Source organism: Cibotium barometz, chromosome 36 (genome assembly GCF_041138505.1).
Source record: "Cibotium barometz isolate CiBa-2024 chromosome 36, ASM4113850v1, whole genome shotgun sequence".
Taxonomy (NCBI): Eukaryota; Viridiplantae; Streptophyta; class Polypodiopsida; order Cyatheales; family Cibotiaceae; genus Cibotium; species Cibotium barometz.
Window position 1 is genome coordinate 16579911 of NC_141081.1, and position 27112 is coordinate 16607022.

The window sequence follows — 27112 nt, forward strand, 5'->3', positions numbered from 1 at the left end:
GTTCACCAAATATTCATTATATTGTAGCTCCTTTGATGCGAGTCAACTGTATATCCTTGGAGTCAACGTGTACTGGGGATCTACTCTTTGGGTAGTTGGGGCATGCATATGTAAGTATTCCTATAAAGGTGGGCCTTATGAAACTAGGGGAGCCACCACCTTGGCTGATTTATGATGGCTCTCTGAGGGTAGAAATTGCCCTTCTGGGATCGTATGAATACAAGTCGTAAGTGTTCTAGGTTATTCTCCCGCCATTCTTTCCATGTGGCCTTCTCGGGTCACATGAATCCAACCCTTAAGTATTCTGGGTTATTCTCCGGCCATTATTAAGATAAAGAGAAGAAAGGCATTAAAACCTTTGGGCAAAGGTTGGAAGGTTTATGGGAAATTTATGGGCCATTGGATAAAGAATTAGATCCAACGCTAGAGATTAATCCCACCTTTTTTAAAAATCGCTCTATTTAAACCAAAAGCACCCTTCCTCTTGCAAAACCACTGTCCTTAATCTTCAACCCCTCAAAGATCAAGCAATATGGATCTAATCAGCAAGTCAAGAGCTTCATCTTCTTAATCTCAGAATCGCTAAGCCTATCACCCTAAGGATTTACATAATCACGGGCTCATATTTTTTCTTTCTCCATCGCTTTTGCTCATGAAGCCTCATGACTTTTTTGCACTGCCGAGACGCATGTGGGCCCTACATTGCTAGAACCAAAGTATCTCTATATGAGATGCAGTGCCAAGAAAAGCTAGATGACTTATCGCTCAAGAGAAGGAAGCTTCTCTACAAGTCTAGGCTACATCTTTGATGAGTGTTACAATGAGGCGATAAACGTAGTAGATAATTTATGAGATAGGGATGTAGAAATCATCCACTCAAACCAAGAGACAGGGGCTACATCATCCAAAGCCTCAACAACTAAGGGTGCCCAACTAACACGAGCAAGAGTCCTAGTCAAGGACTCTTACTGGTGCCCAACCAGCACTAGCAAGAGTCTTATACTCAAGGACATGAGCGTGGACAAGTTGGCCAAAAAACTTGCTCAACAGCATAGGCCAACAGTGCGGTAGGGCCAACCCCAAGGGCAACCTAAGTCCCACTAGCAAGTTTCCCCAACTAGATACCCACACTAATTTCCACGAAGAGATGGTTTGGTATGTATTTTTTCACCAAAACCATTACTAAGGCCTAGTTAATAGTATTGTACTCACTAGCACCACCATGCAAACCATGACACAACTCATTGCTAGTACTAAGAAAACTTTGACACCATGTAGATGCTCCCCACACCATGGGAACCATGACACAACACATTGTTGGTACCAAGGAAATCTAACAAGGTTAAATCCAACACCACAACAACAGATGCTCCTCTCTATTCCATTCCATGGGAATAGTGACATAGTTCAGTGTTGGTACCAAGGAAACCCAACACAATGGACTTTGACGACACCACAACAGATGCTCCTCGTGCTAAGAAACCATTAGCCTTATCAGTTTCACTAGTCACTTCTCAACCGACACAAGCTGCAATGCTTGCTTATCCAAATCCCCACTTATCCAAATCCCCACTTATCGAGAGGTATGTATAGACCACCACATTTACCATATCCATCTTTGGTATTACCACCACCTGAAATGGTTCCTCCAATAATTGCATGACAACAACACTTGATGACTCTATCTACAAAGATAAAAAAGCAAGGAATAAAAGAGCTGTGAGGCTTATGAGCAACAACACCTCTACAATAATAAAAGAGCTGTGAGGCTTATGAGCAACAACACCTCTACAATAATATGATCCCTGTGGGTATCTAGAACATTCTTGGACCATAGATTACACCTCCTTGTTGAAAGCTATGGTGCAACAAAGAGCAAGAGACTTCAAATATATGGTACGTAAGCCTTGATGCAAAGGCCCATACCACATTATTATGAAGTATCCTCACAAGGACCTTGCACCAAATCCCCAAGGTGCTCCAAGCACTCTAGATCCATACCAAACCCCAATGCCATTCCTTATAGTGGAGGCACATGTTACAAGTGTGGATTCGATCATGTCAACAAGGATTATCCCAACGGATTGACAAATTGCCCCAATTACAGAAGCATTGGCGCCACTTCAACAAGCCTTAACTTCTTATTCTTACGGACCACCTCAATGCCACAGGGCTCCAAGTCAATATGAGAGAACAATATCGAAGGGAATATCTAAGGCTACCAATAAGCAAAAAGCTCAACCTTCAACCCCAAAAGCAAGTAGCTAAAGAGCTTGAGGTGCCAACTGGCCACGATAACCCTTAAAAAGGCTAAGAGACTAGAATCAAAGGTCCAAAAGAAGATATCAAAGAACATGGGAAAAACATTAATGCACAGTCTCTTTTCTAAGATGATGCATCATGACCGTTAAAAGTAGCTACTTGCTTCAACCTCAAAGCAAGTACTAAAGAGTCCAAGGCATAAGCCCTAAAGACCACAGTAGCCCTTGAAAAGGCAAAGGGATTGAAATCAGAGGTCCAAAATAAGAAGACATCAAAGGGTTAATGAATGGTAAGTTGTCAAAGACGATGACATTGTCACCATTGAAAGAGCCTTCGAACCATTGAAAGTGAATGGTAACAAGCTGAAATGCTACTATATGTCCCTCACCTAGGACATACTCTTATGAAATCTGTAAGAAAAAGAGAGACGAACAATGAAAAATGGAGAACGCGCCTCAAGGTGAATGCATGCTAACAAAAAAACTCCAAAGAATCCCCAGACTGTCATATAGATCTTTGTACATATAGACAACCTTCAAGATGGGACTGAAAGTAAATCAATGGTACTTGCTTGAGCTAAAGTTCTACCAGAAAGACCACCTAGTTGCATGGCTTGCCTTGGTTGACACTAAGGCTAATCACAATGTTTTGTCTTACGAGAAGTGGACCTCATTAGGTCATCCACCCCTCACACTAGTTGCAACTACTATCAACGTGGTACACAATGCCCAATCCATAACCTCAACAATTTTGAAGTAGATATTTACATTAGAACAAAACTTACGTCTTTTGGACCGCAACATAGGTATAATGAAAGAGAGCATCATTCTTAGGACAGGTTCGATTGCAACCACCAACTCTGTAGTCAATTGGTAAAGAAGAAGCACGGCACTTGAACTTTCCCATGGAACGATATGCATATCTTTCGTAATCGAGGACACCTCAGACCTTTCAACATCCCAAGCCTCGACATCCACTTATAGGACATTACCTCAAGTAACCCCTAAAACTCAACACTCCTCTTGTTTGATGTGGTGGCCATCACCTCAAACCATTATGAGGTCCAAAACCTCACCCACAAAGATAAAGAACACTCTCCAAATGTCAACCACAATAACATTTTGGGGAGGTCAGCAAGGAGGAATGGATACCCAATAGTACCATGACTAGCCAAGGAGAGTACGATGCACAAGCAAAGACCTAGCAACAAAGGAAAGTACAATGCAATAATGAAGACTTGACAACCAATTTAGCCAAAAGCTAGCCGATGAACAAAAATTTACCAACAAGTGAGTGCCTTAAGTAAAAAGAGTTTTCCTCGTTAGATCCCTATGAAGATATTAGAAGCTCAAGGCTTCTACAAGTGAAACCCTTTTGTCTAGGCCCCAAAAACCTCACCATTCACACCATAAACTCCTAAGCTGAAGAAAGTCTAGCCCCAACAACCAATTTCATCCCAGCAGTCAACGCCACATTGGATCCCAAAAAAGCTGCTAAAAGCTCAAATCTTCTACGAGGGAAAACCCACATTTGGGTTTTGAGGTCAAAGAAACCCACACCACAAGTCTATATATACATGCCATCAAATGTCACGTCAAAGATGGAATGGTGACCTAAAGCCATGTCTCCAACGCCACCGCCAAAGTTTAAGCAAGAATGGAGAGAAGTTTCTCCACCACAATGGAGGTAAAAGGGTCCTTGGACAACTATCAACAAGAGGCAGCATCACTAACTCCATGTGTGGTGGTGTGGACGTAGATCCTTCAGTTCAAGTAGAAGAAGAGCCAGCAAGAGGCATCACTCAGTCCATTTATGGTGGATGTACAACCTTCAATTCAAGTCAAAGAAGAGCCAGGTGCTAAAACCCAAACGAGCGGCGCACAAACTGGCACAACCAACAAGCAATCCTATAACAAAAAGAGATCACCATGGTTCCATAACAAACCTATGCGCCACATTCCAACACCACCTCATGAGCTAGAAGGCCAAAGTTCAATCAAGCACACCTGCAAAATCGATGTCGATGGCATCAAGGCTTTCATTGTTAGACAGGATAGGGTTTTTGACCTTCGCGCATTAAGCCCATCTGATAAGCTGAAAACCTTAAACCTTCTTGTATATCTGTAACATAGCACTCTATCAATTGTAGAGACACACATACCCGAGAATTATTGGAACTTAAATATAAAAACCAAAACAAAACCTAAAATAACAAAAAAATGCCAACACATTCACACTCTAAAAACATATACCCACATGTGCACAATCCCCACACACACACACACCCATCAACATACACACATTTACACTTGCACACACATACGCGCGCGCGCACACACACACACACACACACACACACACAAATCACAAATGCACTCTTAACTTGCACATGCACAATTCCAAAAAACACACAAACACATCCACCCACCTTTTTTAAATAACTCCACCCCCCTTTCGCTACAATTTTTTCACTCTCCCAAGGGATGTTATTTATCAAACCCCCTTCCCTGGATGACCTTAACTGGGGGGTGATCATGCTGTCAATGGTCTCACTGCATCGTGCTCACCAGATGTGTCAAGCTACTATGCTACTGATGGTCTCCCATCTCGAGCTAGTGTGTGACTCTAGTGTCTAGGGTTATAGACTTTCACTATTTTAAGCTTTGAGTAAGGCCACATTCTATGTTCCCATCCGAGCAAGTAAAATGACAAAGCACCTTACAGTAGGTTGTGTAGGTGAAACCACGTTAATCTTCAAAGTGGTTAACATAACCCCCTTCCTAATAGTGACTGCATTCAAACGTCACCCAAGTCAATGGTGAAACTGTTGCCAGAGTGAAAATGTGTGATGGTCCAAGATAGACCATGAAGCTGGCATCTGAGATTAAGTGGTATAGTTTGAGACCGATCCGCAATCGAATGCAAAGCCTTATACTTTCCTTATTTGACATTAAGCATTGAGTAAGGTCACTTTATATCTTCCGTTGTCCTCTTACAAAAGACAAATGCCCATTCGAGTTGGTAAAATGGCAAAGTGCCTTACGTTAGGTTGTGCTTGTGAAACTATGTTAACCTATAAAGTGGTTAACATATCCCCCTTTCCAAGAATGAAAGAGTCCTCACATCACCCAAGTCACGGGTAAAACTATTGCCGGAGTGGAAATGTGTGATGGTCAAAGATGAAGTTAGCATACAAGGTTAAGTGGTATGGTTCGGCACCGATCTACAGTCTGATGGAGTGCAGTCATACGCGGCTGCCTTTTGTTGCCAACACCTTGCCCTTCAAGTGTGGCACAATGAGCATCAAGACCACCAAGGAATAATTTGCATGGATAGATGGCACCCCGAATGTTCTTGGCACAACATGATATCATGCCTTGATCTAATATTGGGATGCTTAGAGGGTGGGCTTCTTTGTGGCATATACATCAACCCAAGATGAGATAAGGTGTGTGGAGGGGGAACCTCCAAGGTCGATGGATAGATGGTGGTCTGAATGTTCTTGGTGGTATGACATGATATAATACCACCATGGAATGATTCCCATGAGTAGATGGCCATTTGGATTTTCTTTGCGCAACACGATTCAATGCCCCGATCTCACAAGATTCTTAGAGGGTGAGCTTCTTCGTGGCTAATACGTCAAAGCCAAGGTGAGGGGGTGTGAAAATAAAGTCGAAGCAAAAAGTCTACATGCATTGCTCTTTGGAGGGACCTACAAGATCTATGGGTTTTCAAAGCGATGGGTCCCACCATGGACCAAGCTTGTGCCCACATGGTCTCCCCATCAAGAAATGTACACTGGAGTTGGCATTGACAAGGTCAGTTATAGGTGCATGTGTCCATGTGTCATGAGATATATATACATGTGTGTGTGCACGCGCGTGCCAAGGAATGGGTCCTACCATCGACCAAGTTGTGCCCACCATGGTCTCCCCGTCAAGAAATGTACATTGGAGTTGGCGTTGACAAGGCTAGTTATAGGTGCACGTGTCCATGTGTCATGAGATGCACATATATATATATATATATATATATATATATATATAATGTCTGTGATGCCGAGTGCCTCTGGGGGATGCCCTCCCCGCCTTGACGGTGAAATTTTCGGAACGTGGAAATGGGACCGAAACCAATGGAACCGGCGAACCGTGCCGTGCTGACAGGCCGAGACGCAGCTGGGCCGACCGATCATGGATGGAAGGTAAGCCCCAAGCCAAGGCCGTGGGAGCCGGGCCGGACATGAAGGCAAGTGATCGGTGAGACCCGCAACGCACGAGACACGCTTGACGGGCCGGTGGAGCCATGTCATGAAGCTTGGTTTGTGGAAGGCCGTCCCGCAGCTAGATGTCCGAGTTCCGCTCCACCCGAGCTCTTGACACTGTGTGTATACACATATGCGCGCGCACACACACACATACCAATAAACATACAGATACTCCTATATGTACATACAGATACTCCTATATGTACATACATATAATGCCCCGATCTCACAACAAAATGCTTGGCTAATACGCCAACCAAGGCGAGGGTGTGAAAATATACATATATATGTATGTGTGTGTGTGTGTGTGTGTGTGTGTGCGCGCGCGCGCACTATGGATTATATGGATGCAGCATAATTATGCTTTCTTGGGTCAGCCACTGTCTCATTCATATGAGTCCTTTAGATCCTCACTGAGGCAGTCTTTGTATGATGCCTGTTACACGAGGGTGATCTTCATGTCTCTTGCATAGAACTTTTTTACTACTGTTTTTAAGTTCTAGGGTTTAGACATCCTCTTTATGTCAAACCCCTTTGTACATTTATGATATAATGCAATTTTAACTGGTTTTACCAAAAAAAAAAGTGTGTGTGTGTGCACGCGTGTGCGCACACACACGCATTTATTTATGTATCTATAGGTATGGTGTCAATTGCTTCTATCAAGAGACCCTCGAAATTGAAATCCTCAGCAAGGCCATGTTCCTTGGAGATGCTCATGTTCGCCCAACACCGGAATCTTCCGTCTTCTCACTCCCCAGTAGTCTATTCTTCTACAATAAACGTAAATCTACTCTCCCTGAATCATTAGCTACCACCTCGAAGTCCTTGTCTTACAAAAGAAAGTTCAAAAAACCCAAATAATAAAATCGTTGCCACTACTGAAATGGAATTCCTGTTATCTAAGTTTTCATTTCCCCACAATTCCTCCATCACATCTCTGTTGAGCAAACCATATCTGTCATCAATATATCCCCCGATGAACTAACTCATAAATCAAATCCAGGCCATTGCTAAAAGGATTCTGAACATTCCACTAGTGCACTTCAAGCATTTATTCAAAGCTCAAGCTGTCCATATATATCAACTCTAAGTTGTTGACTTCAGTAGAAGCTTCTATTCTGTACATCAACTAGTTCCAGAAAAAGACATCTCTTTACCAAGGACTAAAAATATCTTCATCGAGCAACTTACTAAACCTATTAACACCTTTTAAATGCATGATCTAAAGACAGATAAGGTAAACCTTAAAGCATGCATACTCATAGGCAGCATCAAGAAGCCTCTGCTTACAAGTATCTGAGTGACACCTTTAACTGCACTCATATACTAAAACCAGCACCCAAATGACAAAACAAACCATAATTGACTGCTTCCCCCAAAAAACATCCTTTAATGTAACAAAGCTTATGCACTAAGGCAAGAAGACAAACTCATGCTGGTATAAAATGTGAGGTCGCACCAAACATCATATACAGCAGAATCCAACAACAAAATATAGTTCTGCAAACGAACTATAATGACAAAGTGGCTCGTCCTAGGCATATTTTTCGTATATGGCGAACTTGATGAAACGTCTCTTGTGCCTGGAGATTATAAAATCCATTGTAAGTCTCTCTCTCTCTCTCTCTCTCTCTCTCTCTCTCTCTCCATATTTATCTGTATGTATGTATGTATCTAGATACATACATGCATGTGTGTTGGTTCACACCAAAAAAAAGTGTGTAAATACACACACACACACACGTATACGTATGTACACACTTTTTTGTGTGTGAAAACACTGCTTCATTAATTAAAGTAATGTACATTGATAGCTGTCCCAGAGTGGGACAGCTACGACTCAGATCAAAAACAGTGGGAAAACACCTTGAGCTAGAGCTCTCCAAGATCAAAAGAATCTCTGAGAGACTGGTAAAGTGATCTACAGAAGACGGAAAAAGGGTCAACATGAACAACACAAAAAAGCAGCTGATTCCAGACATGGTAGATAGTCCAGAGTGCCCAGAATCTTGTCCAATCCATAAAGATTGCACGAGTTGGCAATGGTGGAGACGGTCAACCAAATAGCCAAAATTGCCTCCTAAAAAGTCTGCTTGGAAATTGTGCCCGTAGGTGCCCTGACAATCTGTCCACGAGGGCTCGAGAGTGGGGGCAGTACCACAGAAGATGGGGCACTGTCTCACATGGAGAGCATCGTCTGCATGAGGCTGACCCAATATGTCTACTTGCCAAAAGAATCCCCATCGAAAAAGCACCCATAATACATCTCCATAGAAACAATTGTTGTTTCAAGGGCAATTTGCTCTTCCATATCCATCCCAATGCGACTTTCCACCAAGGCAAGGATTTAGACATCCTCCATAGATGATTCGCATGCTCATGAATCCTTGGGTTGGGGGGGGGGGGGGGTGGGTTATGTTTGCGCAAAAGGAGCTTGTACACCTTAGAGACAGTGAGCTAATGAAAAAGAAGAGGGGTATATCTAGGGAGCTACCTGTCAAAAAGTCAGTCTTTGAGTCAACCTTCTTCTTGAAGCACAGGCACTGGCTGCATCATCTCCATAATGACCCTCCAAATCAATCTATGACGCAATCCCAAATGACAATGCTTGAATTCCAAGCACGCAAAGGTTATAGGCCTTCCTTCGCTGGGATAATGCAAGAGGCACTTCAAACACCCTACTCCAATGAATTCTCTCCATAGTCAAAGAGTTTCCTTGGTTTGGGGGCCAGCCCAACCAATGTAGGTGGTACAACAAAGCTTTCCACTCTTGAATGATAGTAGTAGCATAGGGAGAACCCGTGATTTTGCCATTAAAATGCCCAAAAACTGTATCATCATAATGGGTGACCCAAAGTCCATATGCTTTTGTACACATGGAGACACACATACTGCCCAACATGCGAGCCCATGGCTTTGTTTGTGCCACAAAATCAGGTCTTCCTCACGAGGACATGATAATGGATATCGAGAATATTAAGTCCACCATGCATCTTAGGTGAGCAAACCAATTTTCAGTTCGCTTTTGTTTTCCACAGGCATTCCAGGGCTTTAGACATGAAAAGTTCAATTTGTCTGCGAGACCAAGGCAATAAAGGGAGATAGAATTGCACATACGCCATAATTATAGATTGCACTATTTGCAGACGTACATGCAATGGCCATGTAGACAGCTTCCAATATTCAAATTTGTGATGTAGTTTCTGCATCACCCACTCAGTCTCTTCTTTGAGGGAGATGTCCCATCCAATGGGATATCCAAGATATCTGGCTATCTGGCATAATTTGTCATGGCAAGAGTAACCTATGCCAATCATAATTTTTCAGCAGTAATAGCTTTGATTTTACAAAGTTGACATTCAGCCCAACAACCAACCCATAAAGTGCTCCGTATGGTGAACTACTAGGCCTCATAAGTTTCCTATCAAGTAGCTCCTCAATCTAAGACTGGATTTCTTTTTACTTTAGAATCCTACCATGGATAATGATTTATTCTATGCTCTTCTGGTCTAGAATTAGATAATCCAGGAGGTAACTCATTCATAAAACTATCCAAAAATTGTGAAATGAATGGCTCATGCGAGGTGTCCTTGGAAATTGGTTTAGAGGCACTAACTTCATTAACTATGACTAGGTAAGTATTTTCCTTTTTCCTCATAGCTCGCTTAGCTTGGGTAAGACTAAGGAGTGCACATTCACCTATCCCAAATCTGGAGATTGTCGAAGAAATTGGTTTAGAGGCACTAACTTCATTAACTATGACTAGGTAAGTATTTTCCTTTTTCCTCATAGCTCGCTTAGCTTGGGTAAGACTAAGGAGTGCACATTCACCTATCCCAAATCTGGAGATTGTCGAAGAAAATCTGACCCCACCACAAGTGCAGGCATATAAGGCATGACATGAAAGAGCCAAAAAGTGCTACACTAGTTGATGTCGCACATGTATCCAAAAATCCTTCCGCCCCGCTGCCCTGTTGGGGGCATAAATATTGAGGCGATCCTCCCCAATCCTGATGATCACCCACTGTGTGAGTCCTTAACTGGCCTTCCATGAAGACCCACTCTGTTGTCGCCCTTCTGTATGCATACTCATGGCTCCACCCATCATAGTAGAGGTAGTGATAAGCCGGCGTAAGGGGTACCGCCGCATTGACACATGCAGAAAGAAAAACAAGACCACCTCTAGACTCGAGAAGGCGAGGGATCCATCCTGGTTCCGGTGCCCTGACCCTCCTACCTCCGTGCGTGCTAGGGGCCAGCAGTTGGTGACTATATCACTAAGTTCTGCATCTCCAACATGGAGGGGAAGCGCGACTGCCTGAGAATGGATATCAGAGGACGCCGTCTCGCAGTCCCACTCACTTCAAGGGGTGATACTGAGGGAGAAGGAGAAGACCGATGTGCCATTGTTGGGGGTAGTGGACCGCGAGAGGTGGTAGATCACACAGACTCACAAAGGAGCCAAAGTCTCCCAGAACTCACTGAATCCACAGGTAAAGCATCAGAAGAGGCTGTGATCAAACAACTCTCCCATCATACACGCAGGGGGCGCGCGGGGGCGGGGTTAATGTGGGAACTCAGGTGACAAGGAAGCCACAAGGGAGGCTAACATCATCATCTCCACTGGGTCAGAGAACTCGTCAATCAGGTGTCACACAGAGCCAAGCTATCTTCGTCAAGAAGATCAAGAGTCGCGGGAAGGTGAAGGGAATAAAGAGGAAAGGCGAAGGGAATTAAGAGGAGCAGGAGGCGGAGGAGAGGAGAGGAGGGAAGAGGCTGGAAGGAACCAGGAAAGGGGGGCGCGGCTTATCATCAACGTCGAGGAGCGGCATTTGGACAGGGGAATTGTGAACCCGAGGGGCCGCCTCGCCATCAAGATCCTGGTCCTGAGGTAAATGCTCGAAACGGAAACCAGTAGGTACCATCGCCTCCGGGGTCCCCCGATCCTCACCCTCTAGCTGTCGCCAACTGAGCATTTGTTGGGGGGAGGGGGGGGGGGGATCAGTGGCCTGCGACCTATGTGTTGAGCCTGTCGCTGGGGAGGCTGGTGGTGGGGCGTCAGGTCTACCTAGCGAGGCACCTATCCATCTGGCTGTGAAGGCTGGCCACTCGGCTCCTCCGTTCCTTTTGGGGGAACTTGGTGCAGATCAGAGGGGCGACCTCGACGGGCCTGACATCAATGGAAGGCTTCAGCCAAGTGTCCCATCTGTCTACAAATGAAGCACTTCCCAGGGGAGACCTGAATACTTCACGCGTTGCATTATCAGCCCCTCCTAGAGGAGGCTGGGCAGCGCAATGACCTGCGGGAGAGCATCCGGAGAGGCAATGCATACCCTGCTGGAGGCCCTGGCCTCACCAAAGAGACAGCAGTCTGGGGGGATTCTAAAACCTATCCAATCAATCGGCAAATATATTGCAGGAGGGAAATATACTCCTTTCGGAGGCCTGGGAAGCAAACTGTGACAATAAAGCCAAACAGTCCTGCATGGGGATCGGATGCGGGGTCGAAGTCATGGTGCCATCGAACGAAGAATGCCTGAGCTGTTGTATTGCGATGGTACTCCACTGAAGCACCTTGTCAGCCTGCAGAAAAGTCGAAATCTACCTAGGTGTAGCCGTGACCAAGAAAATGAATATCGATGATTTTCTTGAGCTTGCCAACGAGGCCTGCTTGAAGCAAATCCCCAATCTGACCACGTGCTGGGCGGCTCCCACGACCAAACCAATAAAGTGGCCACGAGGGAGGAGATTGTCGATGCCAAGAGCTGAAGTCTGCTTGTTTGTGGTGCAGTTTCATTTGACCTCAGAACCCAATTGTAGGGGTTCCCTTCATAAAAGCCTTGAGTTTTGAGCAGTTTTGACAGGGTTCAAGGAGGATGGAACTGGGGTTTGAGGCCCCCCGGTTGACTTTCTTCAACTTAGGAGTTATAGTGCGCTTCTTCTGAATACTCAAAAGAAGCAGAGCAAGTTGCTGCTAGGGAGAGATATCAATGCCAACTTGGAAAGCCTCACTTGCTCGCCAAGTCGGGGCGGGTGCTAAATCTACCCAAAAACCACACGACTTGTGCCAGTTGATCTGCGCTCTTGATACGCGGTAGAAAATCTCAATCGCCTCCACGAATCTCTGAAGATTCCTAACATCTCCTAAAAGGAAGCCTACTGTGTCATCTGCAGACTCTGAATCAAGAAATTCCTCTTACATAGGGAGGGGAAGACGCAATCCCTAGAGTCCGGTTTCCTGGGTAGAGAGAAAACTGTTCACGGCCTCCATGACGAAAAGAAAGAGGTACGGTGCCAACGGACAGCCCCGCCGACCTGAACAGGAGAGGAGAAATCTGTCACCTCGGGCTCCCTAAGCGAGGACCTGGCTATGCGAGCATAGTTGCAAAAAAACGCGTTTCAAACTTTAGGCTACTCGTTTGAAACGTGCAAACGTTTCAAACGTTTGAAACGCGTTTTTTTGCTGGGCCAGTTTTTTTTTATGATAGAAAACGTACGATGCAGTATCTCCTGGCATTTCAGTTTTGAAAGTGACGCTTGAAAGAGACGTTTCCAGCCTTTGAAGTCTTCCAGGTTTGCTTGCACCCCTACCTACGCACCAGTCCTTCTCCCCCGGCCCCTACGCACCGTAGGTAACAGGTTTGTACTAACCCTAAATCCTGATTTTTTCTGATTTTGGACCAAATTTCAGATTTGAAATTTGGGCATTTTTTGCCAGGTTGCCTACATTGGTGCATGCACACCTTGCCTACGCACCAAGCCTACTCCTCCGGCCCCTACGCACCCTGCTTCTCAGGTTTTTAATAACCCTAAATGCTGATTTTTTCTGATTTTGGACCAAATTTCAGATTTGAAATTTGGGCATTTCTTGCCAGGTTGCCCAAATTTCTTCATTCATTCATCATGCCTCGGGCTAAGGATGCCATGTGGAACCACGTAACTCCTGTGAGCAGATATGGGGGTTCAGGCACAGAAAGGTGGAAATGCAATTTTTGTGCCAAAGTGTCAGGTGGGTCTATTATTAGGGTAAAGGCCCATTTTACAGGAGTAAGAGGGGAAGGCATTGGCCCTTGCAGTCAAGTACCAAGAGAGGTTGTAGCGTCTCTTCAGCAATGGAAGAGAGAACATGAAGCAGCAAAGGGAATTCAGCCTATTGATGATGATGTACAAGATACAGATTCTGTAGGTGATGTGTCCAAAAGAGCTAGGACAGAGGATGATTTGCAGAGTCAAGCAGGTGGGTCTAGCTCCATTCCTGTAGCCCACAGATCTTCATTGCCCACCGTGCCTTCTCTAAAGAGGGCAGGCATTAAAGCAGGCATACAAAAGCAAGCTGTCAAGGAGGCCACACGTGAATTGACAAAGTTGTTTATACAATGCGCTTTGTCATTTCACGTCGTGCGTACTCCTCGTTGGAAGAAGGCCATTAAAGCTATCAGCCGCATTGGGTATGAGTGGGAGGGTCCATCTTATGAGTCCCTTCGCAAAACCCACTTAAGGAAGGAGAAGAAGGCAGTGGAGCTTGAGATGGAGCCTTTGAAGGCAACCTGGCAGAAATATGGATGCACATTGCTTTGTGATGGCTGGACAGACATGAGAAAGAGAAATGTATATAACATTTTGGTGTCCTGTTGTAAGGGCACAATGTTTTTGCGTGCCATTGATGCCTCGGTTCCAGGTACAGTTGTTACTGGAGCATTCATATGGAGACATTTGCGTGAGGCAGTGCTAGAGATTGGCCCAGAGAACATAGTGCAGGTAGTTACAGATAATGGGTCAAATTGTGTATCTATGGGCAGGATGTTAGAGGATGAGTTTCCAAAGATAGTGTGGACTCCATGTGCATCACACAGCTTGGACCTCTTGATAGAGGATGTGGCCAAAATTGGGTGGATTGCCGACCTCTTTAGTACTTCTCGGAGCATGGTGAAGTTTGTCACCAAGAGGCCAAAGGTTTTAGCTATGTTTCGTGCACACAGTGATTTGGAGTTGTTGAAGCCCTCAAACACCAGGTTTGCTTACATGCTCATTGTGGTTGAGAGGCTTGTGCGGGTCCGTACAGGTTTACTCCGCACTGTTGTCTCTCAGGAGTGGATGGCATGGGATGATAGAGAGCATCCCAAGGCAGTAGCATTTGTGCGCGCGGTAATGCGAGACACTTGGTGGGCTGAGGCCCTTGCACTTGTCACGGCCACTCAGCCTATATATAGTGTGCTTCGCATTACGGACATGGAGGGCAGCACCCTTGGACTCTTATATGAGTTCATGGACCGCATTGGAGAGGCCCTAGATCGATGCACTATACTATCAGCTGAGAGGTATGTATCATTGTATGTCATTGTTGTTCTTTTAGTTGCCAGTGGCCACATTATACATTGATATTAATTCCATGCTTCCAAGTGTCGTTGAACAGGATCCAGGACATCAGGGAGGTGTGGAACCGTAGATGGGATTGGTTTCATAGGCCAATCCATGCGGTTGCCCATATACTACACCCACTATGGCGGAATGAGGAGCAGTTCAACAATGAGGAGCTAGAAGAGGGATGGCAGTCTTACATCCAGACCTGGACTGGAGGTGATGTTCAGCTCCTCAGGAAGTTAGAGGATGAGCTCCTAGTATTTCGGAATGGGAGTCATGCCTTTGGGAGAGCCACTGCAGTTTTGAGAGAGACTCAGCTTCAGCCAGTCTCTTGGTGGGAGAAATATGGCATCGGTACTCCAGTTCTGGTAAGTGCCCACTGACAAGTTACAACTTACATGTAATAAGTTTGCACTTTGAAGTAACAACTTAGTACTTACAACTTATATAAGTTGTTTCTTCTTATTATTTATAAAGTTTTCTGTTATCTTTTGACAGAAACGCCTTGCATTACGAGTCCTCTCACAGGATTGCAGCTCTGGTCCATGTGAGAGAAACTGGAGCACATGGGCCCTCTTCCATACAAAGAAGAGGAACAAATTGTCCACTGCTCAATTAGAACGGTTGGTGTATTGTCATTGCAACCTCCGTTTAATTGAGCAGCAAGGCAATCCCATTGAGCCGCGCCAAGTGAATGTCGACAAGATCGACATAGAGAAAGTGAAGGACGTACCAGAGATCCCTGCTGAGGAGCGCGACATCTATGCCATGCTATACGAGGAGATGATGGCACCAGCTACTATGACACGATCACGGGCACCGACATCAGCAGATCATGCATCTACGAGTGCTGAGGCTGAGGCTGAGGCTTCATCTTCTTACGACACAGACTCACATTCCTCAGAGGAGGATGATGCTGAGTAGTTACTAGTTACTACTAGTGACTCTTGACTCTTGACACTTGAGTCTAGAGTTGAGAGTCCAGACTCCAGACATTGGAGACCATTTGTTTTTTCAGAGTTTTTGTATTTGGTCTTTCGGTACAGACATCTGTATTTCAGATTTCAGATTTATCATTTGACACTATTCACTAGTGCTTAGTATGTTGCTTAGTATGTTGTAAGTTGTAACTTGTAACTTCAAACTGGTTATGCTATTAATAATTATATGGGTTTTTGCCATCTATGATCTAATTCCTGATTCCTGAAGACTGCCATGTATCATGTATGATGTATCATGATTCATGTTACATGTATGATCATTGTATGATGTAAATTGTAATCATGTATGATGTATTAAGAATCAGGATTCAGTATGAAATTTGAATCATGGATTCATCATTCATGATGTATCATGATTCATGTATATGAAAGTTGAATGTAGATTTTAGCATTAAACTGTACCAAACATAAATTTATGGACACCCCCCTAAAAAAAACCTGGAAAAAACACCTGAAAAAAAATTTGAAAAAAACTTTTAAAAAACTTTTGGAAATTTGTTTGAAACGTTTTTGAAACGTTTCAAACACGTTTCAAAAACGCGTTTCAAAAAACGTGTGGCAACTATGTATGCGAGGCTGAGTAGTGTCCTGAAACCCCAAGAATCCACTCCACGGAAAATCCCATCCGGCTCATCGTGCCCTCCAGAAAGCTCCAATCCACCCTATCATACGCTTTCTCGAAATCTAGGAGAAGCACGATGAGGTCGTGCTACCGCATCTTGGCCAAAGCTGTCGCCTCCCAGAAGGTAAATATTTTGTCCAGGATGCTCCTATTGTGAACAAAGCCACTCTGAGTGTCATGGATCAAGTCTAGGAGAAAAGGCTGAAGTCTCCTACTGATGGCTTTGGCCAATAGCTTGTAGACTGTCCCAAGGAGAGTGATGGGTCTCCATTGCCGGATCTCCAATTTGTAATCACCCTCCCTAGGAATCAAGTGAATCAAGCCCTCTGAGAGCCTCTCTATCATGGCACCTATAATCATAATCTCATTGAAGGTAGCTCGAAGGCCACCTTCCATGAGGTCCCAATGGCGAAGAAAGAAGGAGACTGGAAGCCCGCCCCTGGGCATTTGTGCCTCGGAAATGTCGTCAATGCCTCCGCCAACTCCTCAGAAGTAAATGGTGTCAATAAAAATGACCAAAGAGAAGGGAAAACCACCCCCTCGTATGAGTCCACCACCTGTGAACATGTCGGGGCACCAGTGAGGAGGAATCGAAAAAAGTCTGTGGCGATGACTCTCACCTTTTGGGGGGGGGGGGGATCTGAAACAATAGCTCCATCCTAGCCACGCAACCTACGAATACCATCTCTCCTTCTGTGGGGTCCAACTATCTCGAAGAAATCCCGTGTGAATCTGATGCCTACCTATGTCCAGAAAGAGGCCCTAGCATGATAGCTATACTCCACCCTCCTCTCCTCTATGGATCTAATCTCCATGCAAGCAGCAGCGACCTGACTCTCGATCCACTGGCTATCTGGGGACCTCTCCTTAAGCTGTTGGAGAGAGGCAAGACGAATCCTCAAACTCCTCTCCTGCTCCCGGAAACCCTCTAATTTTCTCTGGGCTGCCTCCTACAAGAAACTGATGATCTCCCCTATAAGCCCTCATCCAATGTGCACGCAGCAGAGCCTGAAAGAAAATCCAATCCCACCCCATATCTGCTCTATCCTGCTGCATATCTCGGGGTCCCGAATGAGACTGTCCAGAATCCTCGAGCTCACATGCCCGTCATGCCTCCAGGGGTCTTCTAAGGACAAAATAACCGGGACGTGATCTGAAAAGGAAGTACCTACCAAAATACCAACCAGGCTACAAGCCCACTCATCAACATAAAACCTGTCAAGTTTAGAGAGGTTGGGGCCAGTGCTCCTATCCAATCTCGAGAAGAAAAGGCTCCCAGGGCTACGCCCAAAGTTTGGAAGATGCCAAGGGTCCTGTCCCGACTACAAGAATCATCTCCTCCCAGGCTAAGTACTCTGCTCCTGAAATTGTGGCCGTGCCACCTCCAAGCATGTCCTGTGCTCCCTCAATCATGTTAAGGTCACCGCCCAAGCACCAAAAGTCAGCCTGACGGAGGGCCTGCCGTATCGAGCTCCAGAAGAGGGCTCTACCTGCAGCAACGTTCAGAGCATAGATGATGAGGAAGCCAACACTATAGGCTCTCCAATAGTAATGGTAATCCACTGTGCCTGCCGCGGGACAATGACCCTTGAGTCAGTCACTGCTGGCAACAGCTACTTGTCGTTGACAGAAACACACACCCCTCCCTGTGTCCCTAAGGGGCCAAAGGATGGGGACCAGAAAGTACGACTCCTGCTTGGAGGAATCTTCCCGCATCTACGGGTGCGCCCCTCTGAGAGATGATGCTCTTGGAGGAAAAGAATGTCTATGGCTCTCCACTATGGCCCTCGGTGATGCAGAGATCATGGAGAAGAGTTCAACTGCCTGACCCTGAATAGCAGCTACCACTAACTCAGGATCCCACTCTGTCCTTGGGGCTACATCACGCCATTATCTGGTGTAGAGGGCTTGAAGTGGTGAAAAACCACACATACACGAACAAGGGCTACTGTCTCCTCAGCATGTCAATCTCTTCCGTTGGCAGACATCGGAAGAAACTATAGTCCACAGACTCTCCCAGGATCATGGGGGCCCCACCTGGGGACTCTGGTGGGAGAGCCCTCACCGGGGAGGCAGCGATGGTCATCTCTACCGAATCGGAGAATCAGTGAATCAAGCGACGGACTAATCCCACAAACTGCCTCCACAAGACGACAGCCTGCGGGAGAGCCCTCACCGGGGAGGCAGCGATGGTCATCTCTATCAGATCGGAGAATCAGTGAATCAAGCGACGGACTAATCCCGCACGCTGCCTCGGATGATAAAGGAGGGGCGGACTGCGCTTCGGTGGGTAAAGTCAGTGACGAGACTGGGCAAGGAGGAGGGGGAGGAGGTGGGGGATGCGGCGGTGGCGACGAGAGAGGGCGCAAGGACGGAGAGGCCAAGGAGGGGTGCTGCTAAGGGGGATCCATCGGAGAGGAAAGCTGGGGGGAGGGGCCCGCCATGGGGCTTAGAGAGGACGACCGGCCTCTCAGAACACTGAGGGCCGGAGAGAGGGGGGAAGGGGGGGGGGATGATCTCGATGAGGTATCGGCTGCCATACTGGTGGGGCCGGAGGGTCCCGCTCCGGGACTGGAGAGGGCACGTCACCAACGGAAAAGTGCTAGGATAAATGCTCATAACGGTTCTATCATAGAATTGAATCCTCTTGATATTTGACAGCTTGGCACACGCAGCGGCGGCGGCGTTCGACTCGGATGGTCGTCTGGCAGCCCAAGCACAAGCCAGTGGTCCACCACTTGCCGATAGTTGGGTCATCTGGAGTCGGGGCCTCATATCTGCCGGCCTGGCACGCTCGACGGCGGCGCTCGACTCTAGTGGTCGTCTGGCGGCCCGAGCGCGGTCCAACCGTCTACCACTCACCGTCCGCTGGGTCACCCGATGTCGCGATCTAGTGCTCTGCTGCCTGAGGGCTTGCACCTCTCTCTACCCCCTGGTGAGGGTCAGCACGAGAACCGAGGGGAGGAACAACCAGAGGCGGTCTCTTGGACTGCTGCCGAGAGCAAGCTCTAGCTAAGTGACCCATCTGTCCACAAATGAAGCATTGGCCTGGGAGGCCAGAATACTCCACGCGCTGCTGTATGGGGTCCCCTCGGAGGCTAGGAATAGAAATACAATGTGGTACTGACTCCAGCGAGGCCACACAGATGCAGAGGCTAGGAATAGAAATACAATGTGGTACTGACTCCACCGAGGCCACACAGATGCAGAGGGATGGAATCCTAACTGCCCTCGCGAGGGCCGAGGCAGCGGTGGGGGAGGACTCCATCACTCTCCAAATGGCACCACTAATCACCAGGAGAAGAGGAAGGTACTCCTTCGCAAGGCCTAGGAAGCAAACTGTGACTGGGAAGCCCGAAACGCCAGCCAATGGGTCAGACGCAGGATCGAAGCCGTGCTTCCACCAAGCAAAGAAGGCCTACGCCGTATGCAGTGCAAGGGGACCCAGCTGCATGACTCAGTCTGACACCGTTGGCGAGTCAAACTCGGCCTGGTAGTATCCGCGCCCTAGATGGTGAATATTGGTGATCTTTGCAAGTTCACCAATGAGGTTGGCCTGAAAAAGATCCCTGAGTTGTCCGCGCGTGGGGCGGCTACCAACAATTTTGCAGACCAGGCCTCAAGTGAGACAACAGTCGTGGTGGCAAAAACCTGTAGATCCGCTTTGGAGAAGGAAATGCAAGCAACGGCGGCTTCGATCGGGGATGACGGAGTGGCTGCCATGGAGTCCTCCTCAAACTAAAGTCTAGAATGAACCGAAGCTTGCCAAAAGAACTAAAAACCCCAGAGGCCTGGAAACATCAACCTGCACGGGAGGAGAGGGAGGAAACGAAAAGAGAAAGGGAATAGAAGAGGGAAAGAAAGAGGGGGGGGGGGGGGGGGGGGACAGTGCAACGAGGAGAGGGAAGGGGCAGGCAGCAAAGAAGGGGAAGCAACAAAAAAACGAAAGGCGAAAAAAGGGCAAGGATTACGCTGAGACGGGGTGGCAGAGAAGCGAACGGGGGGGAGGGGGGAGTCTTTATGTCCAAGGTGTGGGCATCTAGGGCCCTCACGCACCCTAGCCCTTGGAGCCGTGCCCTCATGCACCCCGGAGGGCACAGCTCTGGGGGGCCGGGAGGTGTGAGGGTAGGCATGAGGGCCGAGCCGGGCCGTGGGGGCATGAGGGCACGGCTCCGCGGGGGGCATGAGGGCTCCGGGGGGCTGGGCCAGGGGGTGTGAGGGGGGTGTGAGGGCCCGACACCGCGGTGTGAGGGCACGGCTCCGCGGGGGGCATGAGGGCTCCGGGGGGCTGGGCCAGGGGGTGTGAGAGCCCGACACCGCGGTGTGAGGGCACGGCACCGCGGGGGCCGGGCACATGTGAGGGCACGACACGTGGGGGTTGGGGGCGTGAGGGCACGGCTCCGTGGGGGGGCGGGCCGGGAGGTGTGAGGGCACCGGGGGGGGGGGGGGGGGTTGCGCACGACTCAATTTGTTTATATGTACTTCTTTACAGCGTACACCATGGCTAAAGCCTCTCTCTCAGTGGGGTAGTTGCGTTCAGCATCATTGAAATGACTCCTAGCAAAGGTCACAACAAAATTCCATATCATGCTTCCTTGATTGTGCTAACACGCATCCACTAATAGCGAATGTTAAAGCAGTGATATGCACATGGAAAATCAGATCCCAATTGAGGGATCTCAACATAGGTGTGCTTTATAATGCCTACTTTAGCTTTTCATATGCCCATTGACATTCGTCTGTCCATTCGAGAGAATTGGCAGCTTGTACAAAGGTCTAACATATATGGCATACAAGAAGATGAATCTTTTGTAATACCTCACATGCCCCATGAATCTCTACACCCCCTTGTACATATGGGTGGTGGTAATTCTAAGATCACACGGATCTTATTCTCGTCTCTGGAGATACCATTCTTCGAAATGATGCGTCCAAGGATAACTCCATGCTTAACCCAGAATTGGCATTTGAGTAGATTTAATGAGATGCGATAGAGTCTCTCTCTCTCAAAGACTAGTCTAAGATAAGCAAGATGCTCCTTCCACTTTGAGTGCACAAAGTTATGCACATCAAGCGTTGGAAAGTGGTGGGAGCACTCTTGGAAATGATGTATCCAAGAATGACTCCATGCTTAACTCAAATGCCAAGTGGCATGGAATTAGTCAAGCCAAATGGCATGATGCGATAAGCATGGGCTTCCCGCTCTGTAGCAATGGTTGTCTTGTATTGATCTATTGGACCGATCGTTGCTTGGTTGTAGCCTAAGAAGCTATCCAAGAAGTTGTAAGCCTCTCCTTCTCCGGCGAGGCTCTCCAACAAGTGGTCACTATATAGTAGGGGATAGTAATAACAGACTACGGTGGCATTAATATTTTTGAGGTTAATGCACACTCTAAGCTTTCCGCTCTTGGGAACAATCACTATCGCTAACAACCACTCGGTGTGCTCAATCTCATACACAAATCCCGTGTTTATGAGATTGTCTAGCTCTTTTTGTACTATTAGTCCGAAATTTGGATTCATGTGGTGGGCTCTGTTTTGATGGTTTTGCGCCTTTAGTGAGAGGGATGGTGTGTTTCACTACTTCCAGACGGACTTCTTAAAGCCCTCTCATTGTGTACCACTCTGTCCCCAATGTTGTAGGACTTCGTACTTAGGCACTTGCCTCAGATCTTCCTCTTGAGGCATGGCGAGCTCTTTAAGTTTAGCTTCCTTTTCCGCCTTTGCCTTGATTTGGTTGAGCTTGTGTCTAGACGCTCGGGAGAGCTTGGCTTACTTGGACCTCGTGGGCTCCTTGTCACCTTTAATGGTCACTGTCTTGGCCGAGAGGGAGGGTGATCTTGTTTAGTTCAACTTCCCATTGCTTGGTGTAGGTCTCGTGTGAATCCACGTCATACTTCTTAGACTTCATGCATGGTTCCTCTTTCTTGGCCAGGTGCATGTGGGAAATGTGGAAGTGGCTTCTTCCACAAAGAAGTCATCGCTAGATGATTCACTAGCAACCCTTCACTGTTAGCTCCAAAAAGAGCTGCACTAAGCATGACAAGGAAGGTTATTTCCATTCCATCAAGTCTTGCAAACCTTGTTCCAAGCTTATGTGTAAGAGTGTTCATGGTCACTAAGAGATGAATGCAATCCTCAGAGTCGTCAAGCTGTGCGAGCGGCTCGTAATCCCAGTTCCCACCTTCACTGTCTAACAACTTGTTGCAACGTTTGCAAATATTGACCTAAGTGGTCCAGACAGTTGTATCGGACTCTTTTGCAAGAATTCCTCAAGTCATTGGATAAGTCTTCCCAGTTTTCAAATCTATCATGAAGGATTGGTTACCCTTGCATATATAAATGTGATCGGTTTCCCAATCATGAACCAACCTTACGTCTCTCATGGAAGTCCTTGGTGTATGACCCTCTTCTTTGGGAATCCATCACCACAAACGAGTGGTGAAAGTTTAGCTCGAAGGTCATGATTTTCGCATCGTTAAGGACGACCAACGGTTTTGTTGATTTCCCGTAACGCAATCTTGACCATGGGACTGGTCTCTAGTAGTGGGCTTCCCCAAGCCTCCGAGCAATCCTAGGTGATTATGCTAACACCAGCGCCACCATCTAAGATTGCGGAGTCTTTCCCTTGTACACGACAGGCAACACGGCAATCATTTGATCACTTTCAAAATAGTGTCCTGGCTTGTTCATGGGAACGTTCAGCTGTCCTTTGGTTTTGGGAATGGTTTTTCCAGCTTGTTCAAGTATAATTGTATAGCAAATGTATGAAAGCATCTATCACAAGTTCCAACACTTCAATGAACCTTCTAAGCATGGTTCACTTCAATCAGCTCTGCGTTACGCACAGAGGTGTCTTGACAATGGCTAGTAAGTCCTCCTTTATGTGTCTTGACTGTCCTGACAGCCCTCCTTCAACAACATCATACAACGCAGTGGACACTAGGGCACACAAAGACAGTAATGGTATGCAGAATATAGATATTATTCAAAAACACCAGCCTTAACGAGGAGACAAACTTTCAGTTTTTTTTAAATGCCACATTCTCACCTGTCTTTTGTATCGTTTTGCTAAAACTGGGGAGATATCCACTGAATCTGCACGCTCGGAGTACATTTCTCCCAGGCAGAAATAGAAGTTGGCCAGTTCAAGAGATGGCCCATTTAACACCTTTTCTAAGCAATTGATTATATTTCTGCACACCCTTGCACCACCTTCCGCATCCCCAAGAACTCGGCAACAATTCATTAATGGTGTCAATGCATCGAACATTAGCACATGTAAAGGGTGCTGCAAACACAGTACTTCATCACATGACACGCCACAGTGACGCCCATGATGTTCAAAAAAGCATTGTCCATAAAGGTATCATGAGAATGCATACCAGCTTCCCTGTAAACTCTGAAATAAAATTTTCTAGCAGTACTCGAGCATCCTTGAAGCGCCTTTCCTTGTACACCACTATGGCTGCATACAGTTTCTCGTGTCCATGAGCTACCAAATCCCATGGCCTTTCATTCAAAGGCCTATCTTGGGAAGAATTTAGTGCTGGATCCAAAACACCAGAACATGAATCACATTGCCATAACGCAAGAGCTTGATCAGCTGATAAACCTATTGCTTCTTGAGGCTTTTTCACCACCACTCCACCACAACCTTTGATATTGCACAGCACCCCCTGTGAATGTGCAGACGATCCAAACAATTAGCATTTGCAGTTTTAATGAACACTCATCAGCAGAGTTACAAACCTTTGACAATAGGGTAGGCTTGCAATTTAAACAACTAATGCTAAGGTAAATTTCAAGCCTCCGATCACAGTGTTTTAGCAAATCTCAAAATAAAACTACAAGACTGCCTGTGAATGTGCAGACAATCCAGACAGTTAGAATTTGCAGTTTTAATGAACACTCATCAGCAGAGTTACAAACCTTTGACAATAGGGTAGGCTTGCAATTTAAACAACTAATGCTAAGGAGGTGACTCTTCCCACTGACACTGTATGATGTCAAGGCTCCAACCACAGTGTTTTAGCCAATCTCAAAATTAAACTACAAGACTGCAGGTTTGCCTGGCAGTTCCAAATAATCCACTGAACTACCACACCTAGAGCTTTATGAAAGAAAAAGCAAACAAAAGACCCCTCTCATTAAATAGCAAGCACACCTACAGCTTTATGAAAGAAAAGGCAAACAAAAGACCCTCTTCTCATTAAATGGCAAGCACATAAGTCCAGGGACATTTGAAAAAACCTCGAGAAATCGGTCAACTGACGAAGAAAGAGGCTCCATACAGCGTGTACAGCCACAATCAAAATGCTTCGTAGCCGCAAGTTGATCTCTCCTTGTAGCTCGTGACTCATATAGATTTATATATGATAAGCAAAGCTAGGGCATTAAGGTATGCAAAAATCAGTGACCTTGAAAAAAAAAACATCTGAGCATTGCTGTAACATGATTATACATCCCACAAATTTAGAACGTTCAAACGGTAAAATTACGTCATATTCATGACTTAACCATGCTTATCGTAAGAAAAGATGGAAGATAAGAAACCCATCCACTGAAAAACAAAATTAATTTGGCTTACCTCTTTGTCTTTGGATATGTCTTGTGTTGCCCTTACATGCATTACATTGCCCTCGGAAAAAAAACAGCAATTAGGCCTGCAAAAAACAAATTCTATGGACAGTGGAATAAGAAAATGTCAGAAGTCATTACCCCTATAACACAGCACCACCTTGTATCCAAGTCTGAGCCTTTGAAAGACTCGTATTCTGAAGAAGAATTTCGGTTTACGGCACCACCTTCTAAAGCCAAATCTCATTTCAACTTACAGCTCAGAGACACAGACAAAAAAGGGACTTTTAAGAATTGACTTCACAAAGTAGATTACTAGAGAGTGATATGAAACACTAACTTTTTGAACAAGAATATAAGACGGAGGCGTGCTGCTGAACTGCGCTCGCGCTACTGATCCTGCCGCATTCTTCTCTGTCCCCACCTCTGTCCCCCACCTTTTGCTGCCTGCGCCTTCTTCTGCTGCCCCCTCCTGCTGCTGCATCTGCCATCCGTCACCGCCTTGCCCGCCTTTATTTCCACCGCCTCTGCCTCCGATCTGCTACTCCCGCCTCTGCCCCCCACCATCTTCTCCCGCCTCTGCTGCTCCCGCATTTCCCTCCACCACTACCCCCGCTCTTCCCCTGCCCTCCGCCTTTGCCTCTGCTGCCCCTGTCTCCTCCACCACTACCCCCGCTCTTCCCCTGCCCTCCGCCTTTGCCTCTGCTGCCCCTGTCTCCTCCACCCCTGCCTCCTCCCATGCCTTGCTTCCAACCCCCGTCGCTTCCTCTTCCTCACCCTCACCCGCCTCTTCCTCCCCCAGCTGCCTTTTTCCTTCAGCAGCATTCTTTCAATTATTTTCAAGTCGGCCGCCCATCGTCGAGTGGCTTTATGGCTTCCGCCACACCCTATCTCTCATCACCCCCACAAGCCGGGAGAATCATCAATTTTCGCAAGACGAGCTCACCTCTCTTCAACACAACATTGATATTGAGGTCCAGACCACCCTTATTGCAAGGGTTTATGGCTACCAGCCCTCTCGCTTTCGCAGGCCCATGAATGGCTTCTAGCAGCTCTCCCTTCGAAGTTGATTGTGCATTTCCAAGATACACGTTTGCTTTGTCAAGGCTTCTTCCAGGTGGACTTTCTTTCTCCGGAAGATACTTCTCAGATGTTGGCTGGCAGCCCCTTTCCTCTTGGTCCTAGGAAGATTTTCTTCTTTCAGTACCAGGTGGGCTTTGATCCAGTGGTGGAGGATCAACGCCTTACCCTGGTCTGTTTGCGGTTCCCTGCTCTTCCTCGGTCTTATTGGAAGCTCTTAGCATTCAAAGGGGCATCCTTTGGCCAGGTTTTAGAGGTACCGGCCCTTCCAAGCTCTCCCGCCTCAGTTTTCGTGGCTGTTACCGCCACTTCTGATGGTGTACCCCAGGTCTTTGTGCTTGTTCCCGATCCATCGATTGCTGACAACCATATCATGCTTCAGAGATGTCACATGCACTCTGCACTGTAGTGCATTGTGACAAGATGGCTCATCATTAGTCAAGTCCATTAACCCACTTGAAGAGAATCATTCATGCATGTAGAGTCAGTAGAAGCCTTAGGGTTTGCATCAAATCACGGTCCGCAGTTGCATAGCATTCATCCCCATGTGCATGTAAACCACTGCAGAAGCCTTAGAACATTATTCAACATTATTGCATATTTATTGGCACTTATTGAGCATTTTTATCATCACTAATTCAACATTTATCACATTAGCAAGTCGTGTAGCATTTAATGCTACAATCAGCCAGCTCTGTAGCCAGCCAACCAGCACCTCATATCCATATAAATAGCATCCTTCTGCATCTCATCTTCCATAAGCATAAATGATTCAGCATTCAGTCCCTTGGATCATCATCGCTTGGAGCATAGAAGCACACATCGGCATAAAAAGCATCATCAACAATCAGCGCAGGGAAGCGCTTCAGCCCTTGCATTTCTCAGCCTACAGCATATGCATTCATCATCGTTTGCTCCATCCTCCCGGATGAAGGT

At 46.6% G+C, this 27112-nt stretch overlaps 2 protein-coding genes and 1 long non-coding RNA gene across 5 annotated transcripts in view; 1 reads left to right on the top strand and 2 right to left on the bottom strand.

Annotated features, from left to right (window-relative positions):
* Positions 1 to 7876: 7876 nt before the first annotated feature.
* Positions 7877 to 27112, bottom strand: part of LOC147617539 (histone-lysine N-methyltransferase ASHR1-like) — a 144779-nt gene continuing 125543 nt past the window's right edge. Inside the window, exons 7-11 of one of the 2 annotated variants that reach the window (XM_086775811.1) lie at positions 25107 to 25182; positions 24770 to 24904; positions 23902 to 24195; positions 23568 to 23807; positions 7877 to 8115 (exon numbers count right to left, since the gene is read on the bottom strand). In XM_086775811.1, the coding sequence (XP_086631937.1) occupies positions 8044 to 8115; positions 23568 to 23807; positions 23902 to 24195; positions 24770 to 24904; positions 25107 to 25182 (817 nt within the window). In that variant the 3' untranslated portion in view covers positions 7877 to 8043. The remainder of the gene's footprint in view (positions 8116 to 23567; positions 23808 to 23901; positions 24196 to 24769; positions 24905 to 25106; positions 25183 to 27112) is intronic. The other variant, XM_086775812.1, reaches the window with a different exon arrangement.
* On the top strand, positions 10830 to 15983 carry LOC147617540 (uncharacterized). The gene is made up of 5 exons (XM_086775376.1): positions 10830 to 11025; positions 11192 to 11423; positions 13486 to 14850; positions 14946 to 15261; positions 15392 to 15983. Exons 1-5 carry the CDS (start codon positions 10830 to 10832, stop codon positions 15815 to 15817), a joined length of 2535 nt encoding a protein of 844 aa, XP_086631502.1. The 3' UTR covers positions 15818 to 15983.
* On the bottom strand, positions 25186 to 25708 carry LOC147617541 (uncharacterized). 2 transcript variants are annotated; one of them, XR_015262238.1, is made up of 2 exons: positions 25437 to 25708; positions 25186 to 25323 (listed from the first exon to the last, which is right to left on the bottom strand). It is a non-coding gene; the product is annotated as an uncharacterized LOC147617541 (long non-coding RNA). The 2 variants fall into 2 exon arrangements; XR_015262237.1 differs by having other exon boundaries at positions 25189 to 25326.

What these genes read in the sequence shown, in the direction of transcription:
- LOC147617540 (XM_086775376.1), top strand. Translation starts at nt 10,830, where the DNA reads ATGGAGGGGAAGCGCGACTGCCTGAGAATGGATATCAGAGGACGCCGT. An exon ending in ATCAAGATCCTGGTCCTGAG is followed by an intron (nt 11,424 to 13,485) that starts GTAAATGCTCGA and finishes TCCTGTGAGCAG; the next exon opens with ATATGGGGGTTCAGGCACAG. An exon ending in GCATCGGTACTCCAGTTCTG is followed by an intron (nt 15,262 to 15,391) that starts GTAAGTGCCCAC and finishes ATCTTTTGACAG; the next exon opens with AAACGCCTTGCATTACGAGT.